We start from the raw sequence: 19,403 nt of genomic DNA on the forward strand, positions 1-19,403 counted from the left end.
CTCGCCTTTATCAGGAGATCGTCCAAGTACGGGATAATTAAAACTCCCTTCTTGCGAAGGAGTATCATCATTTCGGCCATTACCTTGGTAAAGACCCTCGGTGCCGTGGATAACCCAAACGGCAGCGTCTGGAACTGATAGTGACAGTCCTGTACCACAAATCTGAGGTACTCCTGGTGCGGAGGGTAAATGGGGACATGCAGGTACGCATCCTTGATGTCCAGGGATACCATGTAATCCCCCTCCTCCAGGCTCGCAATAACCGCCCTGAGCGATTCCATCTTGAACTTGAACCTTTTGATATAAGTGTTCAAGGCTTTTAAATTTAAGATGGGTCTCACCGAACCGTCCGGTTTCGGTACCACAAACATTGTGGAGTAGTAACCCTTTCCTTGCTGAAGGAGGGGTACCTTGACGATCACTTTCTGTGAATACAGTTTTTGAATAGCCACCAACACTGCCTCCCTGGCAGAGGGAGTTGCCGGCAAGGCAGATTTTAGGAAACGGCGGGGGGGAGACGTCTCGAATTCCAGCCTGTACCCCTGAGATACTACTTGAAGGACCCAGGGATCCACTTGTGAGAGAGCCCACTGTGTGCTGAAAAACCTGAGACGTGCCCCCACCGTTCCCGATTCCGCCTGAGCAGCCCCAGCGTCATGCTGTGGACTTACCGGACGCAGGGGAGGACTTCTGCTCCTGGGAACTCGCTGTGTGCTGCAGCTTTTTCCCCCTTCCTCTGCCCCTCGGCAGAAAGGATGAGCCTCTAGCCTGCTTATTTTTCTGGGGCCGAAAGGACTGTACCTGATAATACGGTGCTTTCTTTTGCTGTGGGGTAGCCTGTGGCAAAAAAGTCGATTTCCCAGCAGTAGCTGTGGAAACGAGGTCTGAAAGACCTTCCCCAAAAAGTTCCACCCCTTTATAAGGTAAAACTTCCATGTGCCGCTTGGAGTCGGCATCACCTGACCATTGCCTAGTCCATAACCCCCGTCTGGCGGCAATGGACATAGCGCTTATTTTTGATGCCAGCCGGCAAATATCCCTCTGTGCATCACGCATGTATAAGACCGCGTCTTTTATATGGTCAATCGTTAGCAAAATATTGTCCCTATCCATGGTATCAATGTTTTCCGACAGGGAGTCTGACCACGCAGCAGCACTGCACATCCAAGCTGATGCAATAGCGGGTCTCAATATAATGCCAGTGTGTGTGTATATAGCTTTTAGGGTACTTTCCAGCTTTCTATCAGCAGGTTCTTTTAGGGCGGCCGTATCCGGAGACGGTAGTGCCACCTTCTTTGATAAGCGTGTCAGCGCTTTATCTACCCTAGGGGGTGTTTCCCAGCGTGACCTATCCTCTGGCGGGAAAGGGTACGCAGCCATTAACCGTTTAGAAATTATCAATTTCTTATCTGGGGAAGTTCACGCTTCCTCACACACCTCGTTTAATTCGTCAGATGCAGGAAAAACTACTGGTAGTTTTTTCTCACCAAACATAATACCCTTTTTTGTGGTACCTGGGGTATCATCAGAAATGTGTAATACATTTTTCATAGCCTCAATCATATAACGGGTGGATCTATTGGAGGGTACACTCGTCTCATCATCGTCGACACTGGAGTCGGTATCCGTGTCGACATCTGTATCTGTCATCTGAGGTAGCGGGCGTTTTATAGCCCCTGATGACATTTGAGACGCTTGGACAGGCACAAGCTGAGTAGCCGGCTGTCCTATGTTGTCAAACCTTTTATGTAAGGAGCTGACACTGTCACGTAATTCCTTCCATAAGTCCATCCACACTGGTGTCGACCCCGCAGGGGGTGACATCACATTTACAGGCATTTGCTCCGCCTCCACATCATTATCCTCATCATACATGTCGACACAGCAGTACCGACACACAGCAGACACACAGGGAATGCTCTTACAGAGGACAGGACCCCACAAAGCCCTTTGGGGAGACAGAGGGAGAGTATGCCGGCACACACCAGGGCGCTATATAACACAGGGATATCACTATACAGAGTGTTTTCCCCTATAGCTGCCTATAATATATATATACTGCGCCTAAATTGTGCCCCCCCTCTCTTTTTTACCCTTTCTGTAGTGCAGGACTGCAGGGGAGAGCCAGGGAGCTTCCTTCCAGCGAAGCTGTGAGGGAATAATGGCGCCAGTGAGCTGAGGGAGTTGGCTCCGCCCCTTTTTTGGCTGGCTTTCTCCCGCTATTTTATCGTTTCTGGCAGGGGTTAATATACACCTATATAGCCTCTGGGGCTATATATGGTGTTAGTTTTGCCAGCCAAGGTGTTATTATTGCTGCTCAGGGCGCCCCCCCCCCCAGCACCCATCAGTGACCGCAGTGTGTGGTGTGCATGAGGAGCAATGGCGCACAGCTGCAGTGCTGTGCGCTACCTTGGAGAAGACAGAAGTCTTCAGCCGACGATTTTCCGGACCACCTTCTTGTTTCTGACTCTGTAAGGGGGACGGCGGCGCGGCTCCGGGAACGGACGACGAGGTCGGGTCCTGTGTTCGATCCCTCTGGAGCTAATGGTGTCCAGTAGCCTAAGAAGCCCAAGCTACCACCACTTAGGTAGGTTCGCTTCTTCTCCCCTTAGTCCCTCGTTGCAGTGAGCCTGTTGCCAGCAGGTCTCACTGAAAATAAAAAACCTAAACTATACTTTCTTCTAGGAGCTCAGGAGAGCCCCTAGTGTGCATCCAGCTCAGCCGGGCACAGAAATCTAACTGAGGCTTGGAGGAGGGTCATAGGGGGAGGAGCCAGTGCACACCAGATAGTCCTAAATCTTTCTTTAGATGTGCCCAATCTCCTGCGGAGCCGTCTATTCCCCATGGTCCTTACGGAGTCCCCAGCATCCACTAGGACGTCAGAGAAATAACCTTAATATATATATATATATATATATATATATATATATATATATATATATATATATATATATATATATATATATATAACAGACCAGGTTTTGTTCATGCTTTCCATGAGTTTAGTTTTGAAGTTGCAGACAGAGTTTCTCTTTCTGTAATGGTGTACACACGTCCTGTTGTAACAAGTTGGAGTATTAAAAAAGTGGAGGAAGAGTTTGGTGCAACCTATTTTATGGTTCGTGTAGCTAAAAAGCTTGTTAAAGAGAAAGGTATACTTTCCACACCTAATCCAAAACCAGGGATGGTGCTGACAGAAGAAACTGCAAATGTTGTCAGAAACTTTTATGAATCTGATGATATAAGTCGCATCATGCCCGGAAAGAAAGACTTTGTTTCGGTAAAAATGGCACATGGAAAAAGAGCTCATGCTCAGAAACGGTTGGTTTTAAGCAATTTAAAAGAGGCGTATACCTTGTTTAAAGAAAAGTTTCCGCTGCAAAGTCTAGGGTTTTCAAAGTTTGCAGAACTTCGCTCCAAACACTGCATCTTAGCTGGAGGAAGTGGTACACATGGAAAGCATGAACAAAATCAGATCTGTTATATATATTAAGGCAGAGCTGGCCAAACCAGTCCTCGAGATCTACCAACAGTTCACATTTTCCAGACCACCTAGCTAGTGCACAGGTGTAGTCATTACTAATTAAGATGTGCTGCATTCATTCCTAACTGACAACTCTACAGATCTCCAGGAGGCCAGGAAAACATGAACTGTTGGTAGATCTCGAGGACCGGTTTGGCCAGCCTTGTATTATATTGCGGTTTTTCAAAACTTTATAATACACTGGGGTAGATGTACTAAGCCTGAAAAGTGATACATTTCACAGTGATAAACTGACAGCCAATCAGTTCCTAACTACCATGTCACTGGCTGTGTTTGAAAAATGACAGTTAGGAGCCGATTGGCTGGCAGTTTATCACCGTGAAATTTATCACTTTTCAAGGCTTAGTACATCTGGCCCACTGTCTGCAAGTGAGAATTTTGTATAATTTAGCTGCCTGCTTGTCAGTAAACTATTGTTATCGCATTATCCCATGGGAGTCCCAAAGTGAAATTTGGTACATGTTTTTTTTTTTTTTAATAGAGTGTTTTTATTCAACAAAATAATTAATGATACAGACATTTCAGTGTACACTGGGAAACACAGTTGGTATTATACAGCATACTGAACCATACACCTCCCCAACAGTGTACATAGACAGTGGGCGTTCCCAATAGATACTGTTCCAATTGCATTCTTCCCACAGAATACATATTTTCTGAAGTCCGTAAACAAATCGTGATCCACGTACTTAACATTTTAAATTTTCTCCCTGAACCATTATTATAACTACCCCATCTAGCAGGCCAGATATAGCCCACAACCCCCCTAACCCAAAACAAAACCCCCATAAAACAAACACAAACCCAGCAAACCTAAAACTACCCGAGTGTGTGAGGTGAGGTACAATAGCAAAATAAATAAACAAAATAAAGTAAAGGAGGGAGAGAGGTCCGGCTCGGCGCCTCAGGGCCCAGAGAACGCACCACAGTTACGGCCAGTGCCCCCTAAATCCGAAGGGCAAGGGATGAGTATGTGGAATTGATCCAAGGAGACCATATTTTCTCGTATTTGGTAAGGGCATTATTTTTCATGTATACATAGCGGTCTTTCAATAGAGTATCATTTACCAAAACTTTGAATGCAGATATCGTGGGAGAATGCGGAGCCATCCATGCCCGGGCAATACACACCTTAGCAAGGGCGCACATACTGCGGGCATACATGCCCTCCCACCGAGACCCAGAGTCAGGATTGCCCACCCCCAAAATACAAAATCTCGGAGTCAGCAAGCCTCTCGATATCCCTGTATGTTCCAGAATCGACCCGACCCCAGCCCAGAACGCCTGCAGTAACGGACATTCCCATGCAAGATGCCAGAAGGTTCCTCCGGCAGCCCCGCACTTGGGACAAACATCAACACCACCGACCCCAAATCTGGCCAGCCTACTTGGCGTCATATATGATCTGTGCAAAATAAAGAGTTGTATCTGTTGGAACCGTAGTGATTTGGTGACCTGGCTCGAGTTACCCAGCGCAACCTCCCAATCTTCCACGTCTATGGGGCCCAAGTCACACTCCCAGCGCTCCCGAAGATTCGAGAGTGGGTCTGCATGAATTGTTTTAAGAAGGTACGAGTAAGTGAAGGAGATCACCTTAACTCGACCCAGTGAATGTAGAAAGGTCTTTATGGGGAAGGGGAGGAGCGCCGGGGGAGAATCTCCGAACTGTGCTTGCAAGGCGTGCCTGAGCTGTAAATATCTGTAAAAGTAAGAGTTCAGGAGTCCAAACTCCTCCTTTAGTTGCTGAAACGATTTCAACGAACCATCACTATACAGCTGGGACATTGAAGTTATCGAATACGGAACCCACACCTCCCCCACCCTCCAGAGACCCCAGTTCATGCGGAGTGCCAAAGGGGAGTATCCAGTTCCACACCATCATACCCGAGCAGACCCTTCAAAGCTAGCCAGATCTTCATGGCCTGAAAGACAATAGGAGGCGAGAATCTAGAAGGACTTCCCCCCCCCCCCCACCAGGACCTGCGCCGGCGAGAGATCCTGGTAGTAACACCTAAGGAACGCCCAGTATAAGCCAGCCTCCTCCTCTCCTCGGAGCCAAATACCGATATGTGACAACTGAGCCGCGTAGTAATACTGTTGGAAGTGAGGCAAGGCCAAGCCTCCATCAGCTTTTTGTCTGGTAAGGGTAGTTAATTTTATTCTAGGCCTTTTATTGGCCCAGATCAGGGACGCTATGATACTATTTAATTTCCTAAAGAAGGCTGGAAAGATGTACACAGGGGTTGCAAGAGAACATACAATAGTTTGGGCAATACTACCATTTTAATGAGGCTTACCCTGCCCGTCACGGTCAGCGTAAGTTTACACCAAGCTCTTGACTTGCGTACAAACGACTGTACAAGAGGGTCAAGATTCAAGGGCACAAAGTCCAAAGAATCGTTAGTATCTTGGATCCCAAGGTGCTTAAACTGGCCTGTCCAGCATAGCGGCAGGGAGAGCCTCGGGACCTGGGGGGGGGGGGGGGGGGGGGCCATAATGGGCATTATAAATGATTTGGACCAGTTTATGCGGAATCCAGAAAAACCACGAATGTCTCTATGACCTGCAACACAGTAGGCATATCCACCACGTAATCATGGAGGAATAACAACAAGTCATCCGCATAAAGGGCTATTTTGTCAGTGCATGAACCCGTATAAATTCCCCCAATGTCCGGGTGCGACCTAACCAAGCAAGCCAGGGGCTCGATGGCTATGGCAAACAAGGCAGGAGAAAGGGGGCAACCCTGTCTGGTGCCCCATTTCAAAGGAAAGGAGGAGGAAATGTAGCCGTTGACCAAGACCCTGGTGCATGGATTTTGACATAGTAATTTGATCCATTGTATAAAATTAGGGCCAAAGCCCATGCTTCTCATGACTCCCCACAGGTAGGGTCACTCGACGCTGTCGAATGCCTTGGCCGCATCCAATGAGACCACAACCGCGTCCGAGGGGAAGTCATGAGGAGCCTGCAAAATAGTGTACAGCCTGCGCAAGTTAATGTACGTGGATTTCCCGGGCATGAAGCCAGATTGATCCGGATGTATTATAGATTCAACAACTAAGTTGAGCCGATCCGCAAGAATTTTCGCCAGGATCTTAGCATCGGTAGGGATGAGAGAGATCGGCCTGTAGAACTCCAAAAGTTTGGGGACCTTACCGGGTTTTGGGAGCAGAAATTTGGTACATGTTTAAATGAAATATGGGAGAACTCATTAAAAAAAAATTCCCTATTTTAAAAAATTGAGGTCAAAGTTCATGGTCAAAGGTTATTAAACTTTTTTTAGTACTACCTTACTAAATTAAAATTTAAGTGAAAAGATCTAGCCATAAGCTTCAAAATTACACTAATTTCATCTCTCTGTCTTAATTAGAACTCAAGTTACAGGCAAACGAAAAGACCCCAGCGGCAGTAAAACTGCATATTTTGGTCATTTTTAAATGGCTCCACCTCCAAAAATATCCAACCTATGATGTTGAAATTTGGTGTAAATTAGTTTCTCGTCAGACCTAACGAGCACAGCAAATTTCATTGAAATCGGTGATGGTCATGAAAATGGCTGTGTTGATTTGATGTGGAAGGACCCCCTGCAAACACCCACAACATGAGGCCAGGAGTGTGACCCATGAATGGCGAGACGTCACCTAGCTGATACAGGAGCATTCTGGTCTGAAGACACACGGAGCTGTGTATAAAGGGATAAGCGTGGCCACGCAGGACTGTTAAGTATATTGGATTGGATTGGAGTCACATAAACAGCTGTGATTAAGCTATTACAAGGGAAATTGAATGGATATAAAAGCATGCTTATAACACCTCTGCATCTGTGCACATAAAATCTGTCTATCTCTGGCTTGCTGGAATGACTGAGACTAACGTGCTTTATCCTGCATTCTGCACCCAATACTTAACTCTGGAGTGGCTGATGTAAACTAAATGTGATTTGAATATTTTTTAATCACCGGCCGTGTGGTATATAATTGATTGTATGTTATAAGGTGTATTGTATGTAATAAATGTTATTTCTTTTTTAATTAATTCTGATTCATACAGCGCTTCATTTATATTCATTAGAGTTAATGTGGATGCAAGACCAACACAGCAGCTCACCTGCAGGAATAAGTCGGTTCCCCCACTTTGAACACTCGCCCACACAGCTGAGACGGTTTGTTTGCTTGCTCCAGCTTCTGAAAGCCCATGGCCGAGTCCTCTCCACACAGATACCACTCCAAAGGTCCCAGTAGTGCATGCTGCGCCAACATTTCTTCATGATCCGTAACCGGGTCAGCTTTTCGGCAGTATATTTTGGGGACATAATGAGCAAGGTATTGGTAGACTTCTTTGGGAAGATCGGTTGCTTGGAGCCATTTCTTTTGACAGAGAAAGAAGATGCAATAAACACAAAGAACATATACACGTATACAAAATGCACAAAGCAGTGTGATGCAAACGATAAACCAGGAAATAAGTAGTAAAAGTATGTGCAATGTAACATGTATTGCTAGTGATGAATAACTGGAGCAATATCAAAGCCCACAGGTTTATAATGCAACAATTCTTTAAGAAAGCACCGTTTGCTTTTTAAGGCAAGGTTGGGCAAAATCTAACAGTTGGTATCCAATGGTCCTAACAGGTTAGCGCCTATTACTGTTGAGTTCTATGACCCTATAACAGTTTCACCATCGGCTTCTAAATTCTGATTTATGCTCGTCTGAAAAGCAACACGTGTTCATTTGGAATACTGTATATAGAAACAATGAATAGTGTTTAGCATTGCTGTCTCACAGCACCGATGTCATGGGTTCAATTCCATCTAGCCCTGTATTGGTGTGGAGTTTGTACGTTCGTCATGTATTTGTGAGATTTCCACTTTGAATCTGACAGGTTATTTGCTGACATAAATTGAACCTTTGGGTGGGACAGAGAATATAAGTAGCAAGTTCCAATGATAATTAGTGCACTGTGCTGTACAGGGAACACTAATAATAAGATAATGTTGTGTAATGAATTTACAAGGAGCAGTTTGTATATATCCCACCGGCTTTAGTGGGAAACCTGCAGCTGGCTGTTTATATACTGCTGCACGATGAAGTAACAAAGATACAAATGTAACTGACACCAATATACTTATCGCTAACAAATTCTACATTCCTACAAATGCTAGCATACTTAATACACTTAAGTAGTTTTCTATGTATTCTTAATAAAATATACCAATCTGGTTTTGCATTGCAAACGGCTGGCGCTTTAAAAATATGGGTATTCTCGCACCCTATTGCATTTACACAACAAAGTCACAAATTAAGCTCAACTAAAAAATTTGCTGGTGTGATCAGATCTGAAGTAGGCCCAAGGCTACTCACACTACAAATTTGTTATCGGTTGGGAAAAATCATGTGCGCTGCAGGGGGGGGCAGATATAATATGCGCAGAGAGAGTTAGATTTGGGTGGGATGTGTTCAATCTGAAATCTAAATTTCAGTGTCAAAATAATGCAGCCAGTATTTACCCTGCACAGACAGAAACAAAATAACCCACCCAAATCTAACTCTCTCTGCAAATGTTATATCTGCCCCCCCCCCTGCAGTGTACATGGTTTTGCCCAACTGCTAACAAATTTGCTGCTGCGATCAACACTGAATTACCCCCTCAGTCGTATACAGATGTACATACTGTATGTTGCACATCCAATTGATCAGTGAAAGCTAGGACAGGTGGTTTGATGCTTCCAGTTGTTTCATTTATGTGAATTTTCAGCAAGGAAGACGGCTGAATCACCCAAGACCTGGTGCAAAGATAAGGGCTATTTGGCGTGATTGAACCACAGTGTAAAAGGAATTATATCTACAAAGTAATAATGTAATAAAGTAAACATTGCTTTACATGTAAAAAAGAAACGTACATGGTTTTAAAAATAAGCTATTTGATGTTTCCATGCCATATTTAGAAGAGGTTATCCACTGCACTCCAAATCTCCAAGCAGTTTAAGTAAGGTCTTCTGAAACTAAAGCTACCTTCTAATAATAACTAAGGCATGCCCCATCCTCAGAAAACCCAGTGCAGTACTGTTCTCAGTTATATGAGGAAAGTACATCATTACATAATCATGTGTACATAATCTGACAAACTCATTTACCATCACAGAAGGGGTATGGGTCGTTGGGTCGACACAACTTAGGTCGACATGCATTAGGCCGACAGGGTCACTAGGTCAACATGTACTAGGTCTACAGGTCAAAAGCTCGACATGAGTTTTTTTACATGTCGTTTTCTTCGTAAAGTGACGTAGAAAACAAGCATAGTGCAGTTACTGCAGGTTTGTCGACTGCACATTAATGTACTCTGTGCTTTCTGGCATCAACATTATTTTGATGGATAAAGGGGGTCATTCCGAGTTGATCGCTCGCTAGCAGTTTTTAGCAGCCGTGCAAACGCTATGCCGCCTCCCACTGGGAGTGTATTTTAGCTTAGCAGAAATGCGAATGAAAGGATCGCAGGGCGGCTACAAAATAATTTTGTGCAGTTTCAGAGTAGCTTCAGACCATTCAGTTCCTGTTTTGACGTACCGAACACGCCCTGCGTTCGGCCAGCCATGCCTGCGTTTTTCCGAACACTCCCTGAAAACGGTCAGTTGACACCCAGAAACGCCCTCTTCTTGTCAATCACTCTGCGGCCAGCAGTGAGACTGAAAAGCTTTGCTAGACCCTGTGTAAAACTACATCGTTCGTTGTAATAGTACGACACGCATGCGCATTGCGCCGCATGTGCAGAAGTGCCGATTTTTTTGCCTGATCGCTGCGCAGCAAACGAAAGCAGCTAGCAATCAACTCGGAATGACCCCAAAGTCACTTAAATCAGTGTTTCCCAATTCCGGTCCTCAGGGATCTTTTGTTACGCCAGGTGATCTACTGGATTGAGATCTGGTGACTATGGAGGCTACTGAACTCACTGGAATCAGATTTAAATGACATGTGCTTTTTTTGTTCCTCCTAGAATTGAGGGCAGGCATGGCGCATAGGTGCGGGGCTGGTAACACACTCGTATTCGAAAAGGGGGCACAGCCTCGCTGGCATGACTATGGGGGGGGGGGGGTTCCGATCTCCTCAACATCACTGATGGAGGCATGCCCAGCATCTATGAAGGTTCTGGGCCTCCCCCAAGCGATCTCTTTAATGTGAATAGATGGAATCTATTCACGTGGCGGCAGCACGGCAGACTGTTGTAATAGGACGCCGCTAAAGGGGCAGGGCGCATTTTGCCCTTTACAAATACGGCACGGCTAAAACAGCCTAGCATGAACACTATGCTTTGTGACATGAGGCTGGACGTACAGGTGTGTCGTCATACATGTGCGACGCAGTGGGAGATGCCTAAAGGGAGTGAGCTGACAGGTCCCGTGATACTCCGCTACAGCCAGTTGTCTTGCTTTGCAGAAAATGCATCTTAAGTCGCAACGCGATACAACTAGTGTAAAAATAAAGCAGCCAGTATTTACCCTGCACAGAAACAATATAAACCACCCAAATCTAACTCTCTCTGCATGTTATATCTGCCCCCCTGTAGTGCACATGGTTTTGCCCATTAGCTTAAAAATTTGCTGCTTCATCAGATCTGAATTACCCCCAATATGCCAGAATATCGGGAAAACCCCCATCTGGCATATACATTAATTTGACAAAGGGACTAATTCAGCAGCCCACGCAGATTCTCGATTATCTGCGCAGGCCCCGTTCTGCGCATGTGCAGAACGGGTCCCAAATGATCTCATGCAGTCCCCATTCTGTCTCTGCCTGATTAACAGTGTTCGGGGCGCAGGGCGAGGACGGTCTCGGTCGTAGCCCTGGGATCAGAAGTGTAGGAAGGAGGAGCCTGACATGCATTTTCAGTGGACGGATTTGCAAAACCGCTTGTGCGCGACATAACAAATCAGTCTACTGCTGAATCAGGCCCAAAGTCACTTAAACCAGTGTTGCTCAACTCCAGTCCTCAGGGACTTCTAACAGCGCATGTTGTTTACTTTAGGGTGAACACAGAGCAGGGCGCTGAAGGTGAAAGAAGGCACTCCTGCACGAAAACGAGTGTGTGGACACTAAGGGAGGGACGTGGTTTCATGACACATCCACTGCATCATTCTAGAGACCAAGCTCTACTCACCTGGCAGCGAGTGTTAAGCAGCAGCTGCAACCCCCCCCCCCCCTTCCCCATGGCACCCCAATGAAACAGTCTAGCAGGAACAATAATTGCATGTTTTCCCAATCTCTTAGTTGGTGCACACGTGCATACATTACTGGCTGACGCATTTTAAAAGAGCCACAGGTGGTGGAGATATGAAGAAAAATAAGAATTTACTCACCGGTAATTCTATTTCTCGTAGTCCGTAGTGGATGCTGGGAACTCCGTAAGGACCATGGGGAATAGACGGGCTCCGCAGGAGACTGGGCACTCTAAAGAAAAGATTAGGTACTATCTGGTGTGCACTGGATCCTCCCTCTATGCCCCTCCTCCAGACCTCAGTTAGGGAAACTGTGCCCGGAATAGCTGACATTACAAGGAAAGGATTTTTGGAATCCAGGGTAAGACTCATACCAGCCACACCAATCACACCGTACAACTTGTGATAACCTTACCCAGTTAACAGTATGAACAACAACTGAGCCTCACTCAACGGATGGCTCAGAACAATAACCCTTATTTAAGCAATAACTATACACACGTATTGCAGAAAGTCCGCACTTGGGACGGGCGCCCAGCATCCACTACGGACTACGAGAAATAGAATTACCGGTGAGTAAATTCTTATTTTCTCTGACGTCCTAGTGGATGCTGGGAACTCCGTAAGGACCATGGGGATTATACCAAAGCTCCCAAACGGGCGGGAGAGTGCGGATGACTCCGCAGCACCGAATGAGCAAACACAAGGTCCTCCTCAGCCAGGGTATCAAACTTGTAGAACTTTGCAAAGGTGTTTGAACCCGACCAAGTAGCCGCTCGGCAAAGCTGTAAAGCCGAGACCCCTCGGGCAGCCGCCCAAGAAGAGCCCACCTTCCTTGTGGAATGGGCTTTTACTGATTTTGGATGCGGCAATCCAGCCGCAGAATGAGCCAGCTGAATCGTGCTACAGATCCAGCGAGCAATAGTTTGCTTTGAAGCAGGAGCACCCAGCTTGTTGGGTGCATGCAGGATAAACAGCGAGTCAGTCTTCCTGACTCCAGCCGTTCTGGAAACATATATTTTCAAAGCCCTGACTACGTCCAGCAACTTGGAGTCCTCCAAGTCCCGAGTAGCCGCAGGTACCACAATAGGTTGGTTCAAATGAAACGATGATACCACCTTTGGGAGAAATTGGGGACGAGTCCTCAATTCTGCCCTGTCCATATGGAAGATCAGATATGGGCTTTTACATGACAAAGCCGCCAATTCCGACACACGCCTAGCCGATGCTAAGGCCAACAGCATGACCACTTTCCACGTGAGATACTTTAGTTCCACGGTCTTAAGTGGCTCAAACCAGTGGGATTTCAGGAAATTCAACACAACGTTAAGATCCCAGGGTGCCACTGGTAGCACAAAAGGGGGCTGAATATGCAGCACTCCCTTAACAAACGTCTGAACCTCAGGCAGCGAAGCCAGTTCTTTTTGAAAGAAAATGAATAGGGCCGAAATCTGGACCTTTATGGACCCCAATTTTAGGCCCATAGTCACCCCTGACTGTAGGAAGTGCAGGAAACGACCCAGCTGGAATTCCTCTGTAGGGGCCTTCCTGGCCTCACACCAAGCAACATATTTTCGCCATATACGGTGATAATGCTTTGCTGTCACATCTTTCCTAGCCTTTATCAGCGTAGGAATAACTTCATCCGGAATGCCTTTTTCCGCTAGGATCCGGCGTTCAACCGCCATGCCGTCAAACGCAGCCGCGGTAAGTCTTGGAACAGACAGGGCCCTTGTTGCAGCAGGTCCTGTCTGAGAGGCAGAGGCCATGGGTCCTCTGTGCGCATTTCTTGCAGTTCCGGGTACCAAGTCCTTCTTGGCCAATCCGGAACAATGAGTATTGTTCTTATTCCTCTCTTTCTTACTATTCTCAGTACCTTGGGTATGAGAGGAAGAGGAGGAAACACATATACCGACTGGTACACCCACGGTGTCACTAGGGCGTCCACAGCTATCGCCTGAGGGTCCCTTGACCTGGCGCAATATCTTTTTAGCTTTTTGTTGAGGCGGGACGCCATCATGTCCACGTGTGGCAGTTCCCATCGCTTTGCAATCTGTGTGAAGACTTCTTGATGAAGTCCCCACTCTCCCGGGTGGAGGTAGTGTCTGCTGAGGAAGTCTGCTTCCCAGTTGTCCACTCCCGGAATGAACACTGCTGACAGTGCTTGCACGCGATTCTCCGCCCATCGAAGAATCTTTGTGGCTTCCGCCATTGCCATCCTGCTTCTTGTGCTGCCCTGGCGGTTTACATGAGTGACCGCCGTGATGTTGTCTGACTGAATCAGCACTGGCCGGTTTCGAAGCAGGGGCTCTGCTTGACTCAGGGCGTTGTAAATGGCCCTTAGTTCCAGTATATTTATGTGTAGAGAAGTCTCCAGACTTGACCACAGCCCTTGGAAGTTTCTTCCCTGAGTGACTGCCCCCCATCCTCGGAGGCTTGCATCCGTGGTCACCAGGACCCAGTCCTGTATGCCGAACCTGCGGCCCTCGAGAAGGTGAGCACTCTGCAGCCACCACAGAAGAGACACCCTGGCCCTTGGGGACAGGGTGATCAGCCGATGCATCTGAAGATGCGATCCGGACCACTTGTCCAACAGATCCCACTGAAAGATCCTTGCATGGAACCTGCCGAAGGGAATGGCTTCATATGAAGCCACCATCTTTCCCAGGACTCGCGTGCAGTGATGCACCGATACCTGTTTTGGTTTCAGGAGGTCCCTGACCAAAGATGCTAATTCCTGGGCCTTCTCCACCGGGAGAAACACCTTCTTCTGTTCTGTGTCCAGAATCATGCCCAGGAAAAGCAGACGCGTCGTAGGAATCAGCTGCGACTTTGGAACATTCAGAATCCAGCCGTGCTGTTGCAACACTTCCTGAGAGAGTGCAACGCTGATCAACAACTGCTCCCTGGACCTCGCCTTTATGAGGAGATCGTCCAAGTACGGGATAATTATAACTCCCTTCTTCCGAAGGAGTATCATCATTTCGGCCATTACCTTGGTAAATATCCTCGGTGCCGTGGACAGGCCAAACGGCAACGTCTGGAACTGGTAATGACAGTCCTGTACCACAAACCTGAGGTGGGTAAATGGGGACATGCAAGTAAGCATCCTTGATGTCCAGCGACACCATAAAATGCCCCTCTTCCAGGCTTGCAATAACCGCTCTGAGCGATTCCATTTTGAACTTGAATTTCTTTATATAAGTGTTCAAGGATTATAAATTCAGAATGGGTCTCACCGAACCGTCCGGTTTCGGTACCACAAACATTGTGGAATAGTAACCCCTTCCCTGTTGAAGGAGGGGGACCCTGATAATCACTTGCTGGAGGTACAGCTTGTGAATTGCCGCCAGTACTACCTCCCTTTCCATGGGGGAAGCTGGCAAGGCTGATTTGAGGTAACGGCGGGGGGGGAGTCGCTTCGAATTCCAGCTTGTATCCCTGAGATACAATTTGTACAGCCCAGAGATCCACCTGTGAGCGAACCCACTGGTTGCTGAAGTTTCGGAGACGCGCCCCCACCGCACCTGGCTCCGCCTGTGGAGCCCCAACGTCATGCGGTGGACTTAGTGGAAGCAGGGGAGGACTTTTGTTCCTGGGAACTGGCTGCATGGTGCAGCTTCTTACCTCTACCCCTGCCTCTGGCAAGAAAGGATGCGCCCCTGACCCTCTTGCCTTTCTGAGAACGAAAGGACTGCATTTGATAATACGGTGCTTTCTTAGGCTGTGAGGAAACCTGAGGCAAGAAAGTCGACTTTCCAGCTGTCGCTGTGGATACGAGGTCCGATAGACCGTCCCCAAACAATTCCTCACCCTTATAAGGCAAAACCTCCATGTGTTTTTTAGAATCAGCATCTCCTGTCCATTGCCGAGTCCATAAGACCTTCCTGGCAGAAATGGACATAGCATTAATTCTAGAGCCCAGCAGGCAAATGTCCCTCTGAGCATCCCGCATATATAAGACGACGTCTTTAATATGGCCCAGGGTTAGCAAAACAGTATCCCTGTCGAGGGAATCTATGTCGTCCGACAGAGTATCTGTCCATGCTGCTACAGCACTACACATCCAGGCTGAAGCAATAGCAGTCTCAGCAGAGTACCAGAGTGTGTATACACTGACTTCAGGATAGCTTCCTGCTTTCTATCCGCAGGCTCCTTTAGGGTGGCCGTATCCTGAGATGGCAGGGCCACCTTTTTAGATAAGCGTGTCAGCGCCTTGTCCACCCTAGGGGATGTTTCCCAACGTAACCTGTCCGTTGGCGGGAAAGGGTACGCCATCAGTAACCTCTTAGAAATCACTAGTTTCTTATATGGGGAACTCCACGCTTCTTCACATAATTCATTTAATTCATCAGATGGGGGAAAAGTCACTGGCTGCTTTTTCTCCCCAAACATATAAACCCTCTTGGTATTAACAGGGTTAATCTCAGAAATGTGTAATACATCTTTCATTGCAATAATCATGTATCGGATGGCCTTGGTCATTTTAGACTGTAAATGTGCCTCATCATCGTCGACACTGGAGTCGGACTCCGTGTCGACATCTGTGTCAACCATCTGAGATAGAGGGCGTTTATGAGCCCCTGCCGGTTTCTGAGTCGCCTGGGCAGGCGCGGGCTGAAACCCCGGCTGTCCCACGGCTGCAGCGTCATCAAACCTTTTATGTAAGGAGCTTACATTGTCGTTTAAGACCTTCCACATATCCATCCAATCAGGTGTCGGCCCCGACGGGGGCAACACCACACTTATCTGCCCTTGCTTCGCCTCCACGTAACCCTCCTCATCAAACATGTCGATACAGCCGTACCGACACACCGCACACACACACAGGGAATGCTCAGACTGAGGACAGGACCCCACAAAGTCCTTTGGGGAGACAGAGAGAGAGTATGCCAGCACACACCACAGCGCTATATACCACAGGGATTGTCACTTATAATAAGTGATTACCCAATAGCTGCCTTATATGTTTTATTTGCGCCTAAATTTATGTGCCCCCCCTCTCTTTTTTACCCGTCTTGTACCTGGATACTGCAGGGGAGAGCCTGGGGAGCTGCTTCCAGCGGAGCTGTGAAGAAAAAATGGCGCTGGTGTGCTGAGGAAGAAGGCCCCGCCCCCTCAGTGGCGGGCTTCTGTCCCGCTTTCTGTGTAAAAAAATGGCGGGGGTTTTTACATATATACAGTGCCAGACTGTATATATGTATTTTTATTGCCAAAAGGTACTTCAATTGCTGCCCAGGGCACCCCCCCCCCCCAGCGCCCTGCACCCTACAGTGACCGGAGTGTGTAAGTGTGCTGGGAGCAATGGCGCACAGCTGCGGTGCTGTGCGCTACCTTAAATGAAGACAGGAGTCTTCTGCCGCCGATTTCGTCGTCTTCAAGCTTCTGTTCTTCTGGCTCTGCGAGGGAGACGGCGGCGCGGCTCCGGGAACGGACGATCGAGGACAGATGCCTGTGTTCGAACCCTCTGGAGCTAATGTTGTCCAGTAGCCTAAGAAGCACAAGCTAGCTGCAAGCAGGTAGGTTTGCTTCTCTCCCCTTAGTCCCACGTAGCAGTGAGTCTGTTGCCAGCAGAAGCTCACTGAAAATAAAAAACCTAAAAAATACTTTCTTTACTAGTAAGCTCAGGAGAGCCCACTAGGAGCACCCAGCTCTGGCCGGGCACAGATTCTAACTGAGGTCTGGAGGAGGGGCATAGAGGGAGGAGCCAGTGCACACCAGATAGTACCTAATCTTTTCTTTAGAGTGCCCAGTCTCCTGCTGAGCCCGTCTATTCCCCATGGTCCTTACGGAGTTCCCAGCATCCACTAGGACGTCAGAGAAAAGAACAGAAGTCCCTGGAGAGTGGAATTGGGAAATGCTGAATTTTTACATTTCTCCCCCATTCTAAGGTGTGGTCTGAACAACGGAACCGATTAACCATTCCTGCATGGTTTGATGCACTGAGCTACTGCCACATGATGGCTGATCAGATATTTGTATTAATGAGCAGGTGTACCTAATAATATGGGCAATGAGTACAGCTGTACCCTCATTCACCTAGCATTAAGACGCTCCTCCACAAGTAACAATTTATACATTTTCCTGAATGTCGGGATTGGCATCGTAGCCACATACAGTCACTCACAGTGCACCAGGCACACTAGATTATAACTTCTGTCCAAAAGGAACTGGTATAAAGTCTCAGATTAAGAATAACTATTCATGGCGCTAAAGGTGTGAGCCCACTGGCTGCATTTACATAGGTAACCACTGTTCAGCAGCCTGTATTAGTATGGGCACAGCAATAGCAGGTGACGGCAGTATTGCAGTGGACAGAAAGCACCCCCCAATCATTTGCATATGAGAGGAGGAGAGGGCAGTGCTGTTACTGAAAGCTATGTATAATGGGTATATAATGCTATGTGCACTGGGAGCAGGGCAGGGTGTGAATCTATCTGTACTGGTTATAGGGCAAGGTATAAGGTGCAATGCTATGTTTATTGGGTATAGGGCTGGGACTAGTGCTGTGTGTACTGGGTATAGGGCAGGATATCTTAATGCTATATTTACTGTATATAGGGCAAGGTATGTTAATGCTATGTGCATTGGCTATAGACCAGGGTATATTAATGCTATGCTTATAGGGCATGGTATTTTGCCTTGTATATTGGGTAGGTCAGGGTATAAAGGTACAGTATGTGTATTGGGCTATGTGAATGATGCTATGGGTATAGGGCAGGGTATTAAGTTGTGCGTGTATTGGGTATAGGACAGGGTATGATATAATGTTAGTGTTCCTTCTAGGCTGTTTCAGCAGGGTGCTGCACCCTGCCCATTTTTTAAATGTGAAAAAGCACCCTGCCCTTTTTCAGTGCACCCTGCAGGATCAGAAATCTCCCCTTGTATACAGAATGCAACAGTCAGAGTGCATGTTACAATGTTGTCGTCTACTCCTTGCCTACCTCTAAAATTGGAAACAAATTCTATCCTAAGTGAAATGGATGATGTCAGAGGAGGGACTGTAAATACACCTAAAGATTAATCTGTCCAATCAGTCTGGTGGGAACAAAAATCTGGAAATATATGGAGCAATTTACAATTGATCATTTACTTCCAAACACTGGAAAACAGATAATGGTCATTCATACAGATTAGTTAAATCTGTTTTGATTTATGTGTACCCATAAGTGGCATTACAGCTGTGGCTGCCGGCATAGCACAGCACTAAATAAAGAGGTAAAGAACAGGGTAAGCAGTGAGCATGTACTGCTTACACTATCTCCCTAGTAGAAGAACAGACTTTTATTTTGTACCTATACTGTATATTTTAACCCTCTGCTTAACGTTTCTGTTTTATTACACATAATGATTATAACTACTTCAGCACTGGAGGAGACATTTATTATATCTACTTACTATGTATATGCTGTAGCAGTTCTTTAAGAAGACTGGTCATACTGTATACAGTATTTTTCTCAGTACAGATGTTGGGTGTTACATGGGTCTCCTATATGTGCAGTAAATGATAAATTAAGGGGAAAATATATGGATAAAAACAATAAACATATGCGCTATGCTTTGTGCGCAAAGGGTCACATCAAAAATGTGCCCTTCAAAATGATCAGCACCCTGCCCTAAAAAATCACTATAATGTGTATACATATG

At 46.8% G+C, this 19,403-nt stretch overlaps 1 protein-coding gene across 4 annotated transcripts in view; it reads right to left on the bottom strand.

The window, feature by feature from the left end:
- Window positions 1–19,403, bottom strand: part of UBR2 (ubiquitin protein ligase E3 component n-recognin 2) — a 278,406-nt gene that overhangs the window by 257,208 nt on the left and 1,795 nt on the right. For all 4 annotated transcript variants that reach the window (XM_063918297.1, XM_063918298.1, XM_063918296.1 and 1 more), the window contains exon 2: window positions 7,655–7,914. In XM_063918297.1, the coding sequence (XP_063774367.1) occupies window positions 7,655–7,914 (260 nt within the window). The remainder of the gene's footprint in view (window positions 1–7,654; window positions 7,915–19,403) is intronic.

The sequence above is a fragment of the Pseudophryne corroboree genome, chromosome 4 (assembly GCF_028390025.1).
Source record: "Pseudophryne corroboree isolate aPseCor3 chromosome 4, aPseCor3.hap2, whole genome shotgun sequence".
NCBI classification, from domain to species: Eukaryota; Metazoa; Chordata; class Amphibia; order Anura; family Myobatrachidae; genus Pseudophryne; species Pseudophryne corroboree.